Consider the following 21,544-nt stretch of genomic DNA (forward strand, 5'->3'; position numbering starts at 1 on the left):
CCACAGTTGTGTGGAGCTGATGAACCTTTCCTGTGGGAAGAACTAAACATCTTCTGTTGAAGATTACTGCTTCATACTCATTAGTATCTTCCTCCTTTCTGGTGATTTAGAGTCATAGAAGCTTATAATATAACCACTCAGATATTCTCTTACACAAAAGCATGCCGATGTTATGAATGAGGTTAGTGCATGCAGCAGTTCTCAAACATTCAATAACATCCATTTACCAAACATAATAACTATACTCCTAAGGCCTATTTTAATTGTACTAATCCATAGGTAAGACAGACTGATTTCAGCTATGTATATGTCATTGTTCAGTTGAAACACAGGGACCTTAGCAGAAGCAGGCACCTGATCTGCTATCAAATCTTGTTGCTTCATACAGAAGAATATTACTGATCTTGGATCTTGCATTATAATTTAAATATCATATCTAAGAGTACTAGGGAGAAGACCATAGCTAAGGCTTAGCAAATCTGAGAAAGGATGGAGACACCTACTTTACCTGAGCATATCTGGGTGTGTCAGAGAAAATGTCATATAGGCTGTACCCATCAGTTTCCATACTCCTACAGTTTGGCGTCTTATTCTTTACTTTCAGTGATCACAATGTCTTCCATTTTTACTGTTAAGTTTGGCCTTAAAAAAAAAAAAATCACACATTCGGTTATATATTTTCTTCTGCTCCAGCCACTTCAGAGAAGGAAAGTGTCAAATCAGAATATTTTGTTTTAGCTTGGAAGTGATGTTTATTTAGGTTTCCAAACTTCCAGCACATGGAGGCAGCATTGAATCAGAGAACTTGTGACACCAGATGCTATTGGCACAGTATTTAAGTTTATGTCTAGATCCATATAACTGGTCACATTATTGGGACATAGAAGTGTTTGGCTATCAGTCTTTCAGAGAGCAGCACTCTTACTGGGTGAAGTTAGGCTCTGGGTCACAGTGTGTGAATAGAAGAAAGATATGATTAACAGGAGGCAGAGCTAATTCAGACTAGTTTCAGGATAGATTAAAGATAGAAACCCCATACAATACTTGGATGCATATTTCTGCAACCTGAGGTAGTACCAGGACTTCTGCATCTAGCCAGAAGTCCATGAAATGCTAATGTTTCAGTTTCCATCTTGTAGCATTCCTCCAGGTTGCACATCTCTCATCTGACGCACTCTAGTCTGGCAACATCCATCATCTGGCATGATTTTAGTTAGGTGAATGTCCACTTATGGTTGAGGCCAAGTTTCCCGTGGTCCCATAAAGTTTGTTTGCAGCTACCGGTCCTGGCTCTCAGTGTTCTGTGCTGTCACTTAGCTCTAATTCATCCTTAAATGTCTTCTACGAGCCCAGTAAGCAGAGGAAGTGCTGATAATGCACTAGACAATATTGACCTCCTCTGGTTCGGAAAATTCTCAGGTTCGGCACCAGTTATGTCTCAAGGGTGCCGGACTAGAGACGTTCAACCTGTATTAAGACTGAATCCTTTTACCTGTCTTGCTGTCTTCCTTGGCTGCTTAAAATTTCCTTTTGGGGAAAATCTCCCATGGTTTCACTGCCAACAGTCGTGGTGGTAGTGGGAACACTGGTGGAGATGGGACATCAGTGTTTATTCCACCATGGTGTTTCATTATGTTGGTTAAAAAAAAAAATCAGCATAAGTCTGTGTTCTGTCAGTTCTAGTATTCTCACAGATGGAGTGGCATTGGTGATGGTGAAAATTTTCCACAGTGCATGTAAATTAACTGAATCCCATTTACTGATTGTCAGACTAAGAAACAATAGGCTAACAATGGTAACTGCTTTAAAAGTGTCAAGAACATAATTTGTCATAGTTCTTCCTATTAAATTTAGAGATTTAAGTGCCTAGTAACAGAAGTGTTGTAAGAAAGAAATGAGAGGTAATTCCTCTGTTCTGCACTGGTTAGACCTCAACTGGAGTATTGTGCCCAGTTCTGGGCACCGCTTTTAGGAAATGTGGGCAAATTGGAAAAAGTCCAGAGAAGAGCAATAAAAATGATTAAAAGGTCAAGAGAACATGACCCATGAGGGAAGACTGAAACAATTGTCTTTGTTTAGTCTGGAAAGGAGAAGACCGAGAGGGGACATAAGTTTTCCAGTACAGTTCCTAAAAGGTTGTTGCAAGGAGAAGGGAGAAAAATTATTCTCCTTAAACTCTGATGGTAGAACAAGAAGCAGGAGGCTTAAATTTTAGTAAGGGAGGTTTAGGTTGAACATTAGGGAAAAAATCCCTTACTGTCAGGGTGGTTAACCACTGGAATAAGTTGCCTAGTGTTGTGGAATCTCCATCTGGGGAGATTTTTAAGGGCATGTTAGACAAACACCTGTTGTGGATGATTTAGATGGTGCGTAATGATACCATGAGGGCAGGGACTGGACCTGATGACCTCTTGAGGTCTGAGTTGGTCCCATGATTTCTGCTTGTTTGCAAGCGTATGTGTGACCAAAGAGGTAAATGAAGGCTTGGAGAGTCGCCGCCAGAAACTTCAAAGTTCTCAGTGGGACTAGTAAGCTCTACATAACTACAGATATGGTTGCGAAAGATTAGACTGAAATTTGAAAAAATAAATATAGTAAACCTCTACTGTCTTCTGCCCTTAAAAGGTGAAAAGGTTTTGCTGAGTCTTCTGTAGATAAGCTGGCATGAAATCTCTTCATCACCGCGGCAGTCTGATGTTTAAATTGGGGAGGACTATGTGGGGAAAGTGTGCAGAGGAAATGGGCTTACATTCCTTGGCCTTTGCTGAGAAAACAAACAGCCATTTCCCCTTCTGATTTGCATTCTGATCAGTAACCCTGCTTGAAGTTCTATTTGCAGTTCTGCAAGGTTTACATAACCCCACATAGAATGAAGGTTTGGGGATGTGCCAGCATCATCATTATGAAGGCATGACTTCTGCTATATTCTGATCCTTCATTATATCAAGACTTGTTCCGCAGCCAGTTGGAGTAATTAATTTTGAACCAAGATACTTCAGCCAAATTCTAAGACTATTTTTGACATGTCTAGATTTAATTTTGCTTTCCTGCAGACAGTTGAGTTTTTTACTGTGTCTCCAAATATAAAATGAACTGGTTTTATGAGGCCAGGGAGTAGAGAGAAGAAAGTCACGGTGTTCACATTTACAATAAGAAAAATGTTACAGAACAAATTTTGTTGTGACTTTTTGCTGTTAAAAGCCCCAGTCGCTTTTCCTATAAAAGTGTGGTAGACACTATTGGGAGCAACGTACCTTGCTATGTGCTATTCTGAAATACTTCCCTTGCTAATGAGAATGGGAGTTATGAGGGGTAAAACTTTCAGAAATGTCTAAAGCACTTTTGAAAATGAAACTGTTCATTGAGGCAACAGGGCATGGATAACATGACAATTGATGATGTCCTAAAAACCATAGATAAAAGTATTCTTAAATTGTGATGCCATTTTTCTTTTGTATGCTTCAGTCCTGCAATGACAGTACTAAATTCAGTCTTACGCTTTCCTCTGTGGAGTGAAATATCATTGGAGAACTGAATGAAAAGAAAATCATCAGGAAAAAAACCTGGGTAGCAGTCCCAGTCTTACAGAGAACAAAATGATATTTATATAATCTTGGAACAGAGTATTTGGTTTTTTTTTTGGTTTTTTAAAGAAACTGGTTTCAACAGGTAAAATGTGTGCAGTCTTTAGTCATAGATCCAAGTAAGCATTACACGCACTGTCCGTAAAGTGCAGTGACTGTGAACGTAGTCACGTGTCTTATTTTATAAATGAAGCATTTGTAATGCTAGAGAATCCCATGAAGAAAAACATTTCTCTTGATGGAAACCCTTTTATTATTTTTTTCAATATAATCATTTGACTGGGGCATATTTTTCTTGGCCTTACTTAACAGGATTAGTTGCACGCTTTGGTATTGAAGGTATTTTTAACAAATACAGCGAATAACGTGGGAACATCTTGAAGGTGCTGAAGACCCACAGGCTTAAGTTCTGTTTTTTCATACAGTTGTCTTCCTACAGACTCCTTCTTATCTGAATTTTATTGTTAAAAGCAACCTGGCTATTTCTGTTCGTTATTTCATTTGTTTGAAAAATGAAATGTCTTACAGGAAAGTGAGCACTCCTGAGTTCTTGCCATTCCTTCTTTTTCTTCCATCTGTGGGGCCATTGCCTAAGCATTACTCAATCAGGAATCTGCAGCATGCAAGGCTCTGACTGGTTTTGTGGTCTAGCCAAAATATGCAATAATGGGAATAATCAATTGTGTAATAAGTTGTATCCGTGTCTATTTCTCTTAACTCTCATGTGAAATGTCTGACTCTCCTCTAGGTTATTGTTGCACTGCCATCAGGAATAAAGTGACACTTGGAGCTAAATTGAGCCCTAGAGTGAGTAGCTCTGTCTCCAGTAAAGTAAGATGGAGTATACACTAAGGTTAAGTTTGGCCCTTTGACATCTGCATTATGGGCATTGCCAGGAATTGTTTCTAGAGGATTTCTAGCCATACCCCTTCCCCCGCCCCCCGTTTTTTTTTTTTGGCCAGTGAATTGCCTCACCTTTTGGGTGTTACATGATGTGCAAACTGTTCTCCTCTTGGGGAGTGAATGTGTGCTCCCTGCTTTGAATGGCAATAAAGCTTCTACATCAACAACAGGTTTGCTGCGGAGTCAGTGAGATCAGAGTATGCTGTCTCTGTTGATTCCACTCTCTGCCAAGACTGGGAGAAACAGAGTAGATATGGAGCTTGAGCTGTGGTGTTTTTGCGTGCTCTCACCTTGAAGTAGTAGGTGGATGTGTGTGTGTATACACTGGTTGCTCATTTCTTCTTACTCTTGTGAGGAGAGGTAAAGTAAATCCACTTAAACGGTAACATTCAGCAGTGGTCCTTTCAGAAAGATAAATGGTGTAAGAGACTGAGCCTCACTTCTTTGTGTGTAAAATAGGTCAGCTCATTGTCCCAGAGTCTTGGGTACTGTTATTGCTAAATTTATGGATTGAAATGATCTTGTCATGTTCCAGACAATGGTGCAAATAGACACCATCCTCTCTAGTGACTGGAATCCACCTGAAAGGCTGAAACATCATCTGTCCATTCCAGCTAACATAAAAACTGCCTTTATATAATCAAGCATTTAAAAAAAATTACATTGTGCCCAGCCACTATTTGTTATGTACCAGCAGTCTTTTTGTTTTAGTGACTCTATCCTACAGATGAGAAATAGCATGAATAGTTGGTAATTTGGACTGCGTTGAGGTTGCGGAGAACTGTCGGCAGAAGATAAGCAAATTGCGGTGCCGCATATCTTTTGCCGACAGCTCTGTCAAAAGAGGCTTCGTTTGACCCATCCACATAGGGCCAAATATCGGAAAAACCCACTCTGTCAACGCATCCCTTCTTCCATGTGGAAAGGTGTACAGGGATGTCAACCGAATGCTCTCGACCAGCAGATCTCTTCTGAGAGATCTGCAGCATGGATGTGTGCTCTGTCAACAAAATCTTCCGTCACAGAAGCTTGGTTGACAGAAACCTGCAGTGTAGACATAGCCTTGGAGTCATGTCCCGATTTTGGGAAGTGATCAGTGTATGCAAATATATTTCTGTTTTTAGTTTACAGAAAATTCTGCTTGAGTTGTAGTTCCATGCTGAAAAGTATCATTATATAAGGAACTCTTCATCAGGAGTATAATAATAAACAACATTTCAAGCAATAATTAACATGCACAGATTTTTCCTCTACCCTGCTACCTACAGTTCTCTTGCAAAATAAGTAAGCTCTCTCACCCCCCCACATGTTAATAGCCTTGCTCCTGTCTTTCCACACTTCTCTCTCTACCAAAAATGTGGTTCATCTTTTACCTTTCTTTTCAGTGTGTATTTATACAGCCAGATTTCAGGTCTCTATATCCATCAATACCTCATTAGGATGTTGTACTATCAACACGTTCTTCATGCAGAAAGCCCTACTGTATATTATGTACTTGTTACTTTGGCCAAAGTCTGTAACTATGCAGAGAGGAGGAACCTATTTAGATCTCTTGTATGCCACAGTCTCAGAAAAGGAAGCTGGTCTGCAGACCAAGAAGTTCAGAGCTGTGCTTTCTAAGTATTATGGCACTGGCAGCACTTGATTGTCTGACCCTTAATTTTGATTTTGTCCAGTTTGCTTCAGCAAAAGGAAATTGCCCACTTATCTTCAGTAGTTTCATACTCTTTTAATTGGTGCAGGAAGCACGACTGTATGGTTAACATAATGGGCATTGCATGCCAAGAAAGCTTCTATTGTTAAAGAACCCTGACATAGCTTTGCAACCTTGCCATTAATTAATCTATGCTTCTGCAGAAAACAAAAATCCTGTGCTTTGCTGAGCCATGATGTGCCAGATCTCCCACCATTGTTATATTGTCTTAACTGTCTTGGTCTAAAGTTCCTGGGAGGCTGAAAGGGAATCATCTGCTTTGAGGCTTACCTGGTAATACAAAGTGTGTCTTCACATGCTTTGTTTTGAGGTCTTGGGGGTGGGAGGTGGTGTTTGGTTCAATTAATCGTTGTCTTCCCTTTTCTACCAACTCTTTTGGGTTCTTTTGTTTTGTTATGGCAGCTACTTCTGTCTCATCCATTTGGCTCATCCTGGTTTTAATTATTCTCTTTCAGGTTTTATAGCACTCAGCTACATAATGATATACATTTTTGTTTGCACCCCCCACCCAAAAAAAAAGCCTGCTGATGCTACGGTGAAGACAGCAATAAAGTTTTAGGACTGTTTGTGCTAACTTGCGTGTGCCTACTGCTGTTGCTGTTGATGGCTTTAAACAAGTAGAGATGGCAAAAATAAAATTAATATTCCCAATTAAATATTTGCTTATTCAAAAATGTACCTTTTTAAAAATTTATGCTTTTCACAACAGGGTGGTTAACATTTTTTGACTCCTTTGCCCCTGCCTTGAGAACCTCTGATCAAGGTGTATATATGTTTGAAGTATTATCACAGCTCTAAATGTTTGACTACGTGACATAGGTAGATGTGAGGTATATTCACCTATTACAGGATTTCATCAACTTCACATTTCTTCTCATCTCTCACGTGAATCTGCTTAAACTCTGTAAAGCTCAGATGAGAAACACCTTTTTTCAGGTTACCTCAGCTGCATACTTCCAATTTCTTTCCCTAGTCCTCTGCCCTGGGTCAGACATAATAAAGTAATATGTGCGTCTGAAACTGTAACCTTATTCTGATCTGGTTCCCTGCTTTTGGTAGACAAATGAATCAATTATTGCTCAGACCCAAATGCTGAGGTTCAATTGGATATTTATAGAGCCTCTTATGTATGATTGACTCATTCATGTAAAATAACTATTCTCAGTAGTTAATGTTTTGCTTTTGCATTCATGCTCGAAATGTTTTCATGTTTTCTTTTTGCCAGATTGCATTATATCTTACTTTTGTAATTATAGCATTCCTACAAAGTAATCAGTAAAGAGCAAAAGCATAACTACTTTTGTGCAGTGGAGGGAAAGGTGGCTTGAACATAATTTCCTTTCTTTTCCCATTAAATAAATGTAAACCCATATTCTCAGACTAGTTCCTTAAATTACAGTGGATTATAGTTGTTGTCATTGTTTAATGGATCATTGATGTTCTGCGTATCATAGCAACAAATAAGACTACTACTCTAAAACCTATTTTGTTGGGTTTGTAAGTACTATGTGACTTCAAAGTTAAACTATATCAATGTACAACTTACATGAAATTGTAGAAGGCCTGTTTTTTTCAAAATTGTATAAGCGCAAAATGCATGCCCCATCTGAATGTGCAATTTTCATGACTGGGCCATTTGTGAGTTCAGGTAGCAAATCTGAGTGTCGTAACTAAGCATGTTTTTGAAAATCAGGTTTAATGCCTTTTATTAGTTAAATTTCAAGTTCAAAAGGACAAAAACCTGATTTGAAAGGAAATTATTTTACATAATTGCCAGTTTGTTTTCTCATGGTGTAGAAATTATATATCAGTGTCTTAAACTATGGTTATTCCCAAGAAAATATTGTTCACTTAAAATTAAAACACTTGCGGCTAATTATGCCTAGTATTTTCTTTCTCTGTAGATGTCATTGAGCCTTTGGCATGCCATCATTAAGAAATGATCATGTAATGAAACACTAAATTGTAAATATGGGGGGGAAGAAATTGGGTCCCTTTCTCCATCAAGGAAGGGGAAGGATTCACAACTTCCTGTATATCTGGGTATGTTCCCCGTTGCATTCAGCTGTCCAAAGTCTGTATGTAAAAGGTAATGTTCTCTTTCTTCACAGCTGCGTCGCATGCAGGAAATGATTGCTCAGATGCAAGCTCAAATGAGGATGAAGCCTGGGGATGAATGAGATGCTACACATGTGGCTGCACAAGGTACATTGTTTTTGTTTTATGTAGCTATTACCTTCTTTGTTAATATCCTATACTATGCTTCATTGATCTGCTAGAAAGTGAAATCTTTGGTAACTTTCTCCCAGTGGTTTTGGTAAACCCTGGGCTTCGGATTTGCCTTTACAATGAGTCTGTTTGTACACCCTTTTGCACATTGTGGTTGGCATTAGAAACAAATTAGTAACCAAGGAAGCTTGGTTAGCAGACTGAAGAGTTGGAACAGGCCATTTGTGTTGATACAACTGATTTGGATAATGGCTTTCCAGTTACTATAGTTTATTTAGTGCATCTGCATAAATGTTTTTTATCCATAAAAGCTTATGCTCAAATAAATCTGTTAGTTTGTACTGCATGAGGACGCTTCGTTGTTTTTGCAGATGCAGACTAACACTAATTTGAGAATATTGTATCTAGATAATTTAATTTACTGTGCTGGGCTATTACCTGTGAAACATTAATTTGCATACATCCTCTTTTTATTAATGGACTGACTAAGTCATTTAGTGAAATCCAGTTACATGACTATTTCTGGGTCCCTGCACCTCTCAGATGGTGGTTTCTGATTCTGAAACTCCCATGGTCTTTTCAACACTGATGCTTTTACCTTCAAATCAAAACTAAAAATTAAATAATCTTTTCAAGATGGCAGCAAGGGAAGAAAACAAAGTATACCAATATGAGATTCACATCAAGATTTGCTAAGTATTACCCTGATGAAGTGGGTCTTTGCCCACAAAAGCTTATGCTCCAAAATATCTGTTGTTCTATTAGGCGCCACAGGACTTCTTGTTGTTTTTGAAGATACAGACTAACTCGGCTACCTCTCTGCTACTTGTCAGCATAAAATACAACATAGAATATCCAGCAACTCGTTTTATCTAAAACACTTTACTGCTTGTTCTAGAAGCCTGGTGTATGACTTAGATTTGCTTCTTGGCTGACCCAGTCCTTTCACTTATTACATCTCTTTATTACAATGACTGCTGGTGTGCACAATAGCTAATATGAAGGGTTTTCTCTACCTTATAGCAGTAACATCAAGTGTTTCACTCCTGTTTCTATAGACAGATTAAACCTCCTAGGGGCACAACATTTTGCCAGATCTTTGCTCTATTCTGATTGCGTATCTCTTCTTCAACAGTAATAGTGGATTTAGCTTCAGTTTGCTCTCCATTCAGGTGGCTGTAATTTCCTGTGGCATTTCCCCCTGTTTATCTTTCGCCAATATTATAATTATTAGCAGTGTTGTAGCCACGTTATTCTCAGGATGTATGAGAGACAAGGTAGGAGAGTTAATTTGTCATTGGTCCCAGAAGTTGGTCCAATAAAAGGTATTGCTTGCCTACCTTGTGTCTCAGTTGTTATAATGCAGGACTCTTTTGAGGAAAATCAGGACTGCAGATCTTTATCAGTATGAGTGCATATTACCTTTCAAAAATGTTACTGGCTGTTACTTTAACACTTTCTGTAGCCAGTAGAGGTAATAAGTGTGGTAACTTCCTTATGTGGAAAAGTGAGAGTAGCCTTCATCCTATATAAGCTGCCTGCTTAATAAACTGACAGTTCTGGCAAAGTGCTAAAAGGAAAAAAAGTGGACAAATCAAACTTGTTTACTGGATGCATGCTTTCTTGATGTCAAAGTCTACATGTGGTATGTTAGTTCTGGGGCCAACATTCAAAACTGCAAGCCCTCAAGGGGAATCAGATTTTTCCTGTAAATCCCTGTGTTTTCTTCAGGATGCAGAAAGCATAGTTCTTGTATTTTCTTAAGTACAAGAATAAAAAATAGAAACATGAAGAGCCTTGTTCCTGTTGTTTCATGCTTCAGTTTGTCTCCCATTTTGATTTGCTGGGTTGCTGGAATGTAAATCCTGAATAAAATGGATTATGTTATCCCTTCTGACCTTGTGACAGCTGCCAACATTCCAGGCTTAAAATAAGGAGATTTTTGTTGCCTTTACTTGAACCTTCACTTTTCCTGTTTACAGTTTATTTAAAAAAAAAACCTAGAGCTTTTTAAATTAAGCTTCTTAAAGAAGTAAACTTGAAGACAAAATTCTACTGGTATATACGACCTGTTCCCTGATGAAAGCTACAAAAGGGTCTTTTTCACTGTCACAATTTCAAATTCCCAGCAAATGGAGAACTTTCACAACTGAGAACAGACTGACCATGTTGCCTAACCTCCATATTAAAGTACATAGTGGCAGTATTGAAAAACTAAATGCTAAGGAAATTTCTTGTGGCTGACCATACTGTGTATACAGTAGCAATGACTCACTATTCTGCTCATATAGGCAGTAGCTGGTAACTTTCAGGATTTTTTTTTTTAATGCGTTTGAATCAGAGATGCTTCAGAAGTCCTGAGAAAATAATGGTAGCTCTGTTTTGGTATGTCCAAACCCTTGGAGAGTTATTTATTTATTTATTTGAGACAGCTGTTTTCATAGAAAATGTTTTGCAAGTACCACTGTTATCCTTTTTGCCAAAAACCCCAACTCTTGTTGTTAATTGCAAATGACACATGTACACAACCCCGCTGTAAAATATTGCTGTAAAAATCACACTCAGAATCTAGCCAGATCTTTCCTAATTATGGACTTGAAAGCCTGTATAAACACTGTTCACACAGTAATTCCCAGCATTTTACTTTGATCCCAGTTCTCAGACACTGGCCTAGCTATGGAATTCAGCAGTTGAACTAGAAGAATGCAATACTTTGAGCATTGGTTGTTTAATAATGGGACCAAGTTCTCTCTGCTTCAGAAATCCCATATCCTGCTCTGCCATAAATAGCTTTTTTACAAATTGGAGCAGGGTTTATTCCAGGTCAAGTTTGCAACCATGGACACATGGGCAAACAAAGGTCTGAACATACTGGTATGTGTCTGCATACAAAGTTGTTTTGTGGGTACGTTGTATTACTTACTGAAATATAAGCTACCCCGGTCTCTGAATTACTCACAGGCCAAAAGGTCTAATGCTGGGAATTCTCATTTCACATCATTTTCTTTCTGGTGCAGATTAAAATCTGAAAATGAGACCATTTCACTTTCCATCTATGAATTTCATTCCAGCAATACTTTCAAAATAGATTAGAAATTGTCCTTTCCCATAACTAGTGAACTAGCTATATAAACATACTAGATCTAGCTTAAACTACTTGAAAACCACTCGTAGGCTGGAAATACCAGGATTGGAGACACCGTGAGAAATGCTGCAGCTGTGAGGTGCATGTTATCTACAGGTTTTGCCATTTCTGAAGTGTGTTTCTCTAGATAGAGAATTTGTCCAAACCTGATCACCAGCTATACCATGTTCTGAAGAGAATTTTGAAGATTCTTCAGTTTTTTCCCTTCAAGATGTGGAGACTATCCTTCAATAAAAAACGGGTCCCCAGCTAGTATAAATTATCATAACTCTCTTGGCACTCTGACTAAACTGATCACTGACATAGGATCCCGTCATCACATTGGAGACGGTACCTTAGGCCTGTCCCTCTTCTCAGAAGTAGGACATGCATTTACTCCTCAGGAGGACATGCACCAGTGACCTCAGAACAGCCCAGTGTACCTCTAAATGGAACAAAGGTGGAACCACAAAGCTGTGTTAACTAATACTAAGGCTTCTTCTTGGTCAAACCGAGCTTCTGTTATAGGACAAGATCTGAAGTTAGCCATGTCTTTTTCGGTGGTTTTACTGAGCTAATGAGTCACTAAAAAGCCAGGTTCTTTTAAAGAATGTGCATGTCTGTAGAGTCGAGTACTCTCTTACGCCATATATTTTACAAAAGCATTCTGAGAAGTGGCAGCCATCTGAGTCTTGCAATAACTTCCTTGCTGCTGCTTTAAATTAAACATAATGCAAATACCATAAAATCCTAAGGAATGAGTTGATTGCCTTTCGCAAGTAACAAAAATACAAAAATACAGTTAAACTGTTTGTTATGTAGATTGACCTCACCAAAAGTGGGAAATATACACTTTTCAGCTCAATCATTGGCCAGTGAAGGTTTTTTTTTGTTTTGTTTTGTTGTTTTTTTGGGGTTTTTTTTTCTTTACTACTCTTGAGCAAAATAAGATTAAACCTTTCCTGGATTGATGGGGGCATTATTTCATTCCACTTCTCTGTATTCCATTAAAATGTTTATCTTCTCTGCTAACAAGAGGTTGCAAGAGGTGCTCAGGACAGTGAGGAGGGAAATGACATACTTACGTAAATTGGGGAAGTGCTAAGAGGTGAGAGTGTCAAATGACAGTAGCATTCAAAAATGTGACATATGCACTCTTTTGTTCTTGAACTCATATTTAAAAGACAAATCTTGTTTAATTTTATGGGGATGTATTTATATAGTACTGAAGATGTACGTGACACCATGCTCCTGCACTGAAGGACTTACAGTCCAAAAGGACTATCTGTACAAGATGCAGCATGGTACACAGAGGTCATGTCTACACTAGCACAAATAAAATGCAAATGGCCATTTCGAAGATTACTAATGAGGCACTGAAATGCATATTCAGCTCCTCATTAGCATGCCACTGGCTGCGACTCTTCAAAATTGCTGCGTTTTGCTGCCATGCGGCTCGTCCAGATGGGGGGGTCCTTTTCTAAAGGACCCTGGGAACTTCGAAATCCTATCTGCTGATAGGAATAAGGGGATTTTGCATGGCCATTTTGAAGACTTGTGCTAGTGTAGATGTAGCTACAATGACCCCATTGTGCACAAGATCTTTGTGGCTGGTAAATCTGAAATCCATGGGTTATTAGAAGCTTGATTACAGAGGTGGGGAGGACACCTCACAAGCACTAACTAGAATACTTTTTGAAATATAAGGGATATCGTGGGAGTGGCAGGTGGGAGAGACACAGAATAGGGGGAGATTATAAACAGGAGGAATGAACTGAGTAGAGCTGTGGTGTCAATACTGTCTCCACTTGCCACATGCGGTGAATAGGAGACTGCATTGTGGTGAACGGGGCTCTTGGAGCATGGTGCTGAGGCCTGAGCCCCTGCCACGGGGCTCCCACGAGAGTGTGGGACTGGGGTGGGGCCTGTGCTGGAGTGCCGGGCCAAGGCCGTAGCCCCCTCCAGTGGACCCCCTGTTGGTAATGGGGGATGCAGGGCAGAGTGGTGGGGAGGTGTAGGCAGGAGGCCTGGTCAGGCAGTCCACCTCAGAAGGGTTGCTGACCCCTGAGCTAGGGCTGCCTGGCTCTGGGGGCGGGGCAGGGCATTTATTTAGAGGCGGCGGGGTGGGGATGGGACTGCGAATGTGGCGAATAGGGAAAAAAGACTACCACAAGTGTGGTGGTCTTTGAACTCCTACTGCACAGCAGTGGTGTAGAGCCTTGAAAGAGGTTAGGGAGATTGAGCTTGATGTGAAAGTGTAAATATGTGAAGAGATGGGAAAGGAGGTGGTTAGTGGTAGCAGAGATATGACCAGCAAGGAAAGAGGAAGATAGTTTAGAAAGCAGTGATAACTTATACATGTAAATTTCATGATCTGATCCAAATCTGTAGGAACTGCTTTTTTTCCTGCTCCGATGATGATAAGGGTCTTTGACAGAGCAGCCCTACCAAGTGTACATGAGCTGCTTTGTACGTGTCTGCCTGCAGCCTTTTCACTTTCAGTTTTGCTTTTACAACTATAGCAAATGCTTTCTTCAGATCCTCGGGAACTTTATGTATGTGAGCACCTTCCTGCTCACAGAACTGTGCCAAACAGGTGGTGTCAATTGGCTATGAACAAAACAGAGGCCTTCATAAAGTGTAGTCAAATATGCAAAGGATATAAACAGGACAAGTATTTTCTCTGAATTTCTGTTTACAGCTGATGTTTGTGTGTGAAGTAGATAAAGTATTTTCAGACAAAACACATTGTCCTTCGAAAATATAGAAAAAAATCATGCCACTTTAAGTAGAAATCTGTATTTGTTCTTGTGTTTTGAAGGTTTAAGTGAGGGTTTTGAAGTGTGTCTAAGACACGAGTGAAACCAAAGATTAAACCCAGACTTCATTTTATTTGGCAGGTCAGAAGGCACAATTTATGGACTTGTAAAGTTTCTTGTAACCTGTTAGATTAGAAGATATATGATCAGAGTCAGTGCCAGTCTCTAAATCTGCCTGTTTCAGCTGTATAACTGGTACAAGATTGAGACTTTTGTAGCTAAAAATGACTTCAGTAAGTGGTGGTCAATGTTCCCTCAAATTTTTTCCATCTGTACGCAGAATAAATTTTTATGTGCGCTGAGGCATGTGTATGTGTCAGTAGAAACAAAAACTTAGCTGTTCGCACTCTGCTAATCAGCAGGGCAGCATTTGGTTCTCTCCAGATGTCTGCCCAAGCATCCAGTTTACAGGGAACACCAGTGATGGAATATTTTTTCTCCTCAAAACAGACAACTTAATTCTCTGTTCTCCTTTCTCATTCTTGTGGATTTGGATTTCTGTTATTTTTCACTCTGTCTTGCATAGCTTCAAGGAGGTGTAGGTACAAAGGCATTGTGAAATATAAAATCCAGATAGAAAACTGTTCGGTAAGACCAGCATCTTGTTCTTACAGTGTCTACAGAAAACCTGGGTTAGGGTTAGGGTTTTGTCAGAAAACTCTGTATGTGGATGCAGCTCTAGTGAGTTGTATGTTCTGTGGTTATGCTGTTCGTGTTCCTGACAAGCACAGTACAAAAGAGAGGAAGCAAGCAGCTAGTTCATAATGGATAATTATGGTGCATTTTTTTTAAATGCTCAGTACTGTCATAGCAACCAGCCTTGCGAAGTGGTATTGTCTGATGCCAAATTGATGTGATGAGAAATGTCATCTGAGGACAAATGTGTCTTGCTGTAGTTTTCAGCATCTCAAATGTGATGCTTAGAGAATGTGAAGCTTAGGCAAATTTTTAGTTTTTGAAATAACCACCTAGCTGTGGCATTTTTTAGCTACAATAGATGGACTGCACCATTCTCCAGTTTCTTCAGCATTCCTAGATTGTCAGGTCAGCCTGTCAGTACCACAGCTTCTGTTGAATGTATTGCTATTCTGTTTGTTTGCAGAGGGTGGGTTGCAGCTTACAACTTTTTTTCCTCCCCAATCAGTATGGCTGTGTCTAGATTCCCAAGAACTGTCAGCAAATGATATGCAAATTGCACACCGTGTTTGTGTATCTCTTACTGACAGCTGTGTTGGGAGAAGCTTTCCTGACATTTGGCCTGTCCACACAGGGTCAGATATTGAGGAAAACCCCCTCTGCCAAGACTTCCCTTCTTCCTTGGTCCACGAGGAAGACAGACATGTCGGCAGATGCTCCCAATGCGGCAGCCCCACAAACCAGGCACTGAGTCCCAGATGGCTGGTGCAGGTCAGCCCAGGGGTCTTTCTTGGTTATGCGGATGTACTCTTAGTTGCCTTGATTGAATCACTTAGCTTCTGGCAATTTTACCACGGGAGTAATCCAGAACTTTGTAAAGGTGGTGGTTTCAAAGCTGTGTAGAGAAAAAATATTTCTTCACTATGTACTAAAGTCATTTTTTACTGCTGTCTTTCCTGAGTTTTTATAAAACTTTATTTGGCTTTTAATCCATGCTTGCTGTACACTGAATTCCCAGGAATTCAGTGCTTCTTCATAGCCAACTTCTACGAGGAGTTCTGCGACAGCAAAAGGCATTCTGCCTTTCCCTACACATCATCATGTTCAGCTGTGCAACTCCAGCATCCCTTGCTCTTTAAAATTCAATTCCTGTCAAATGTTATGTTTCAGTGCTGTTATGGGTAAACCGTAAGGGTAGAAATGGAAAAGTACAGTTACCTAAATGTTATCGTTCTAAGGTATTTTAATTTTTTAAAAAGCAGAGTATACAGTTAACTGTTTGGAAAACTTCCAAAACCAGAAGGATTTCATAAGATTTAGTGGTGTTAAAACCAAATGTCTAAGACACAAGTGTGCAAGACAGGAGGTTTTGAAGTGGTGGACTGATTTTGAGTGAAAATAAGCTCAGCATTGTGAATGAAATGTCTGGAATGATAATGAAAAATGATGGGATACATTCCCAACAGTACAGATATAGTCCTACGTGATGGTTTCACATAAGGATGCACCGTGTATTTCAGCATCAGTTGTTCTGGAAGTTAACAAGTAAATGAAAGTTGGTTTGGGTCATTGACTGACCCGCTGAAGGAGGACCGTTATGGTCCAGACAGTATCACCGCAGAAGCAGTCAAGGCAGGTAGTGAGACAGCAGTCAACATGATGCATCTATTTGGGACACTGAAGAGATCCCAGAAGATTGGAAACATGACTACCTTATCAAGCTTCCAAAGAAATGAATGCAAGAACTGGAGGGGTATCACGTTACTGGCTATTCCAGGAAAAGTGTTCAATAGGATTCTATTGGAGAGAATTAAGACAGAAATTGAGAGACGGCTCAGGGATGAACAGGCTGGCTTCCAAAGCGAGAGATCTTGTATTGACCAGATAGCAAGTCTGAGTCATCATAGAATGGTCTCTGGAGTGGAACTCCCGACTGTACCTAACCTTCATAGACCCTGAAAAAGCCTTCGTCAGTGTTGATGAAGAGACTTTGTGGAACTGATGCAACACGGTGACATTCCATCCAAAATTATTAACCTGATTCGTTCAACATCCAAACCCTTGACATGCCAAGTTGTTCACAGTGGTATCTTGGTGGAATCCTTCAGCATACTCTCAGGAGTGCAACAAGGATGCCTGTTTTCACCTTTCCTGTTCTTGCTCACAATGTACTGGATTATAAACATGACAACAGATGGCAATCAATCAGGCATTCAGTGGACACTTTTCAAACAGCTAGAGGACATTGGTGTTGCTGATAGTATTTCCCTCCTTTCACACCAATGCGAAAGCATGGAAGAAAAGGTCACAACACTAGACAAAAGTGTCTCGTAACTGAACTGAACATTAACAAGGGAAAGACTAAGACAATGAGGATCAACCAGTCCAACAACAACACCATTGCACTGGGAAGGGATGACCTGGAAAATGTGGAGCAGGTCACCTAGTTGGGGAGTATTATGGGCAGAGATGGATGAACAGGTAAGGATTTCAGTGCCAGGATAGGGGAAGCAACAGCTGCATTCAAGACTCTCCATCCTATATGGAATTCACAAATAATATCTGCAAAGACGAAACTGTGGATCTTCAACACAAATGTGAAGTGTGCTCTTTTATGGATGCGAGACCTAGACTGGGTCTGCACTTGACCCCAACTTTGAAGGGGGCATCGTAATCAGGGTGACGGGAGATGACTAAAGAAATGCTGCAGTGAATATGCAGCACTTTATAAGGCTAATTCTCCCGAGGCAACTTCCGAGTGTCAGACTTTGATGTGCTGGCATGCAGGTAGCGGTGGGCATTTTGAAGTGCCTTTACTCAAAATTTTGGGGACTAAAGGCACTTCGAATCAATGCAGGCACTTTGAAGTTCCCATGGCTACACGCATGCTAGCATTTCGAAGTTTGACACTTTGAAGTTGCCGCAGGGGAGAATTAGCCTAAAGATGTGCTGCATATGCATTGCAGCACTTCATCAGTAATCTCCCATCACCCTGATCACCATGCCCCCTTCGAAGTTGGGGGCAAGTGTAGACAAGCCCCTTGTGTACCAAAAAGTCTTCAAAGCACAGGCTACAGACATTCATTAACAGGTGCTGAGGTACATCCTTCACATCGAATGGCAGGACTTCGTCACAATTGAGGAAGTTTGGAACAGAGCAGGACAAGAATGAATTGATGTTCAAATCAATAGAAGAAAGTGGGGATGGCTAGGCCACACTCCCAGGAAACCATCATCCAGCGTAGTCTGTCAAGCTCTCAAATGGAACCTGCAAGGAAAACACAAAAGAGGGAGACCTCGGAGAACGTGGAGATATCCTGAGATTGAAGGACAACAACTGGGGTACTCCTGGAGGCAGCTGGAGGTTTTGTCCCAAGACAGAGTGAAGTGGAGGAGACTAGCAGGTGACCTGTGCTCCACTTGGAGTACAAAGGTTTACGTAATTGCTCTGTGTGTGTGTGTGTGTGTGTGTGTGTGTGTGTGTACGTGTGTGTGTGTGTGTGTGTGTGTGTGTGTGTACACACACACACTCTGCATCCCTAGAATGGATGGGGTCTCAGGCAGAAGCTGTGGGGCTGAGGCTTATCTCCCCCAACATGTCCTTCTGTGCTGCCTGACCTGTGCTGCGTGGGGCTCCAGTGGTTATTTAAAGGGCCCAACCCTGTGACAGCAGTGGCTGGGAGCCTGGGGCCCCTTTTAAAAATCTCTAGCCCCCAGAGAAGATGTCCCTTTTTCCCCTCCTGTCAGTGGCCAGGATTGTATCAGATCCTTTTAGTATTTTACAAAGGCTGGTTATATGATCTTACATATTGGGTTGTTTTTCATTAGCTACCTTTGGGAAATCTTGACAGTTTTGTGTGCGCACGCTCACGTAAGTGCAATATTATACATTTGAATTTTAAAAAACCCTTATCACAATTAAACTCTAAATTATGTATTTTGGAATTTTAAGAGTTTAATGGTTGTCTGCAAAATTCCCATTTAACAGGAGTAATGTTAGGGACAGGGGAAACAAAATATTTGTATTTATGTAACTTCCAGTGGTCTCAATTATGATCAGAATTCCAGTGTGCTAGCTGCTGTGTGTACACCTAGAAATGGACCTCTAAAAGGAGTTGCTAACATTTTTTCCTAACTCATGCAGATGTAATGGTGCCTCCTGCTGAACCTGCTCCCTCAGAAATAAGAGGCTCAACTATCCTGTGATGAAACATTGTAGACATCTTCCAGTGTTTACTTTTTCCTTCAGTGGAACCACACACCGGATTAAATACATGGGGCATGGTAGTATAGAGAGAGGACAGTTACTTGAATTCCATGAGTTTCAGTAAAGCCTAGGAAGTTATTTTTAAAGACTGTCAAGTTTTTAAAATGACATCCAGAAGGTGGAGCAAAATCAGGGGGTTAATAAACTCCGTTCAGCTATTTATTTGTTAAATAAACTTCTTTGGAGACACACAGATTGTAGTTCCAGAGCTCACGGGTTTCCATACATGACTTGAGTGAGTAGGCCTGCAATACAGTAATTAACTGAAAAACATAATAAGCTCAAAGGTATAACCAGTTTTGTAACTTGACCTATACTTGTGAAATGAAATTTAAAGGGAGAAGGAAAAAATTTTGCTGATCAGCAGAAGGTAAGATGAAATGAAATTAATTTGAAGCAGTAGTCAGCTAAGTATATCTGAATTAACAGGAACTTTTGTCAAAGTGTGTGTGCTCTTATGTGTGGAGGAGCAGGAATGAATCACAACTGGCTGGTGAAATGCTAAGTGTGGAAGGAAGTATTCATTCAGAACTTCAGCCAAGTTTCCTAATCTGAGTATCCTAGTACAGTCACTGTATGATTAAATTCTAATTCACAGATCTCTATAAATTTATCTTTGTGTACTACGGCTAACGACGTGAGTGATAAGAGTGGTGTATTTACACTGAAAAATATATGGCCTTTGAAGGAAAGCTCTAGTGTGGGTGTGGAGTGAGACAGGGCTTTGCTTATAAAAGCACACTGCTGACCTTAGGAGTGCAAAAGACAAAATATCAATAAAGAAATCAAGAGGAAAGTGAACTGTATGTTGGGGAGAATGCCTCTCTAGCTGTCTCAGACCTGGGTTGTCCCTGAAGAGAATTGTGGGTCGAAATTCTTGATGACCCTTACTTTGCCATCAGGAATCTATTTCAGGTTGGTTTAAAGGTTGAGACTTCTGCAGGGCTGACCTGGTGTATAAGCTTTTGTGGCAATGCATTGGGAAGATGTCCTGAAGACAGACATATTGCCTCAGGCGGTTATCATATAGCATCAAGATTTTTGGCTACGGCAGGACTTGAATGGGTTACTCCTGAGGATGTTGTAAGCCAAAAAATTAAAAATTCTGCAAATTTGGTCAGATAAATTTGGAGGCTCCAGCGTGACACTAAGCGCAGAGGTGGGAGATGGCTCTCTAGCTGTCCCTTCCCCGCCTCCACCCTGCCTTGGGATGTGGACATGGTGGTGAGGCTACAGCCACCCCTAACACAGCACAAGATCTGGGCCTGTTCCACAAGCATCCCAGGGCCCTGCCCTTCTGTGTAGGCAGGCAGGTTCAGCAAGGCAGGGTCTGAATGCAGAGGGGTCTAGTGCGGAGGAAGGTGGGAGAACCCAGGTGTGGGATTCTGTGTGGAGCAATCTGGATGCAGGCAGCTCAGCGTGGCATCCAGATGCAGGGTGCGTCTGGATGCATAGAAGTTAGTTGAGAGGGGGATTCTGGGTACAACAGTCAGTGAACTGTGCAGGGGTATCCAAGTGAAAGTGTTTGGGACTCAGCAGGGGCTTCTGGGTGTGGGGAGGGAGATAGATCTCAGTGGGGGATCCAGATGCAGCAGGTTGGGGCTTGCTGGAGTGGGAATCTGGCTATGAATCTGGTGTCTTTTTGGAGTGGGGCTTCTTGTGGGGGTGCTGAATGCAAGGGGGTGAGGCTTGGTGGGAGGGTCTGGGCATGAAGGGATCAAGATGCATGGGGGTTGGGTAGATGGGGAAGTGGCTTCCAGTTCAGGGATCTCACCCCATGCAGCGGAGGAGCGATGGGTGAAGGAAGCGGGGAAGGTGGGGGCGTTGTTGTGGAGAAGTTTTGCAGAGCTTCCTGCAGCCACGGGTGAAACATGAGGGTGGGAGTTGCCTGGCCCCAGATGCTGTGCAGGTGAAGAAGAAGTCATATCCACTCCAGCCCAGCCAGAAATAGCAGCTGTGCCTGACATAGGGTCGCAGCCACCAGCTGGGTCTTCCCTAGTCCTGCCTTCTGTCCCACAGTGATTGACCTCTCCGCTGGCTGCCCTGGCACCTTGAATGTATTGCTGGGGAGAGTCTCATGATTGCTCTTGTTGTGTCACTTTGCTTCTCTGTCAGGAAGTCAGTTTTCTGCAGGGAAGCAAAGAAATCTGGGCAGGAGGGAGGGACATAAATTCTGTGCATGTGCAGTGATGCAACGTTCTCCCAGGAGCAAATGGGTTAACAACTGAAAAAATAAGCAGTTCGTCGGTGACTCTCCAAACTGCTTCT

General features: G+C 41.0%; 1 protein-coding gene across 2 annotated transcripts in view; it reads left to right on the forward strand.

Moving 5' to 3' along the window:
• Nucleotides 1-21,544, forward strand: part of LOC142022854 (septin-2) — a 64,725-nt gene that overhangs the window by 39,633 nt on the left and 3,548 nt on the right. For both annotated transcript variants that reach the window (XM_075013109.1, XM_075013108.1), the window contains one exon: nt 8,313-8,406. In XM_075013109.1, the coding sequence (XP_074869210.1) occupies nt 8,313-8,381 (69 nt within the window). In that variant the 3' untranslated portion in view covers nt 8,382-8,406. The remainder of the gene's footprint in view (nt 1-8,312; nt 8,407-21,544) is intronic.

This window comes from Carettochelys insculpta, chromosome 18 (assembly GCF_033958435.1).
Source record: "Carettochelys insculpta isolate YL-2023 chromosome 18, ASM3395843v1, whole genome shotgun sequence".
NCBI lineage: Eukaryota > Metazoa > Chordata > Testudines > Carettochelyidae > Carettochelys > Carettochelys insculpta.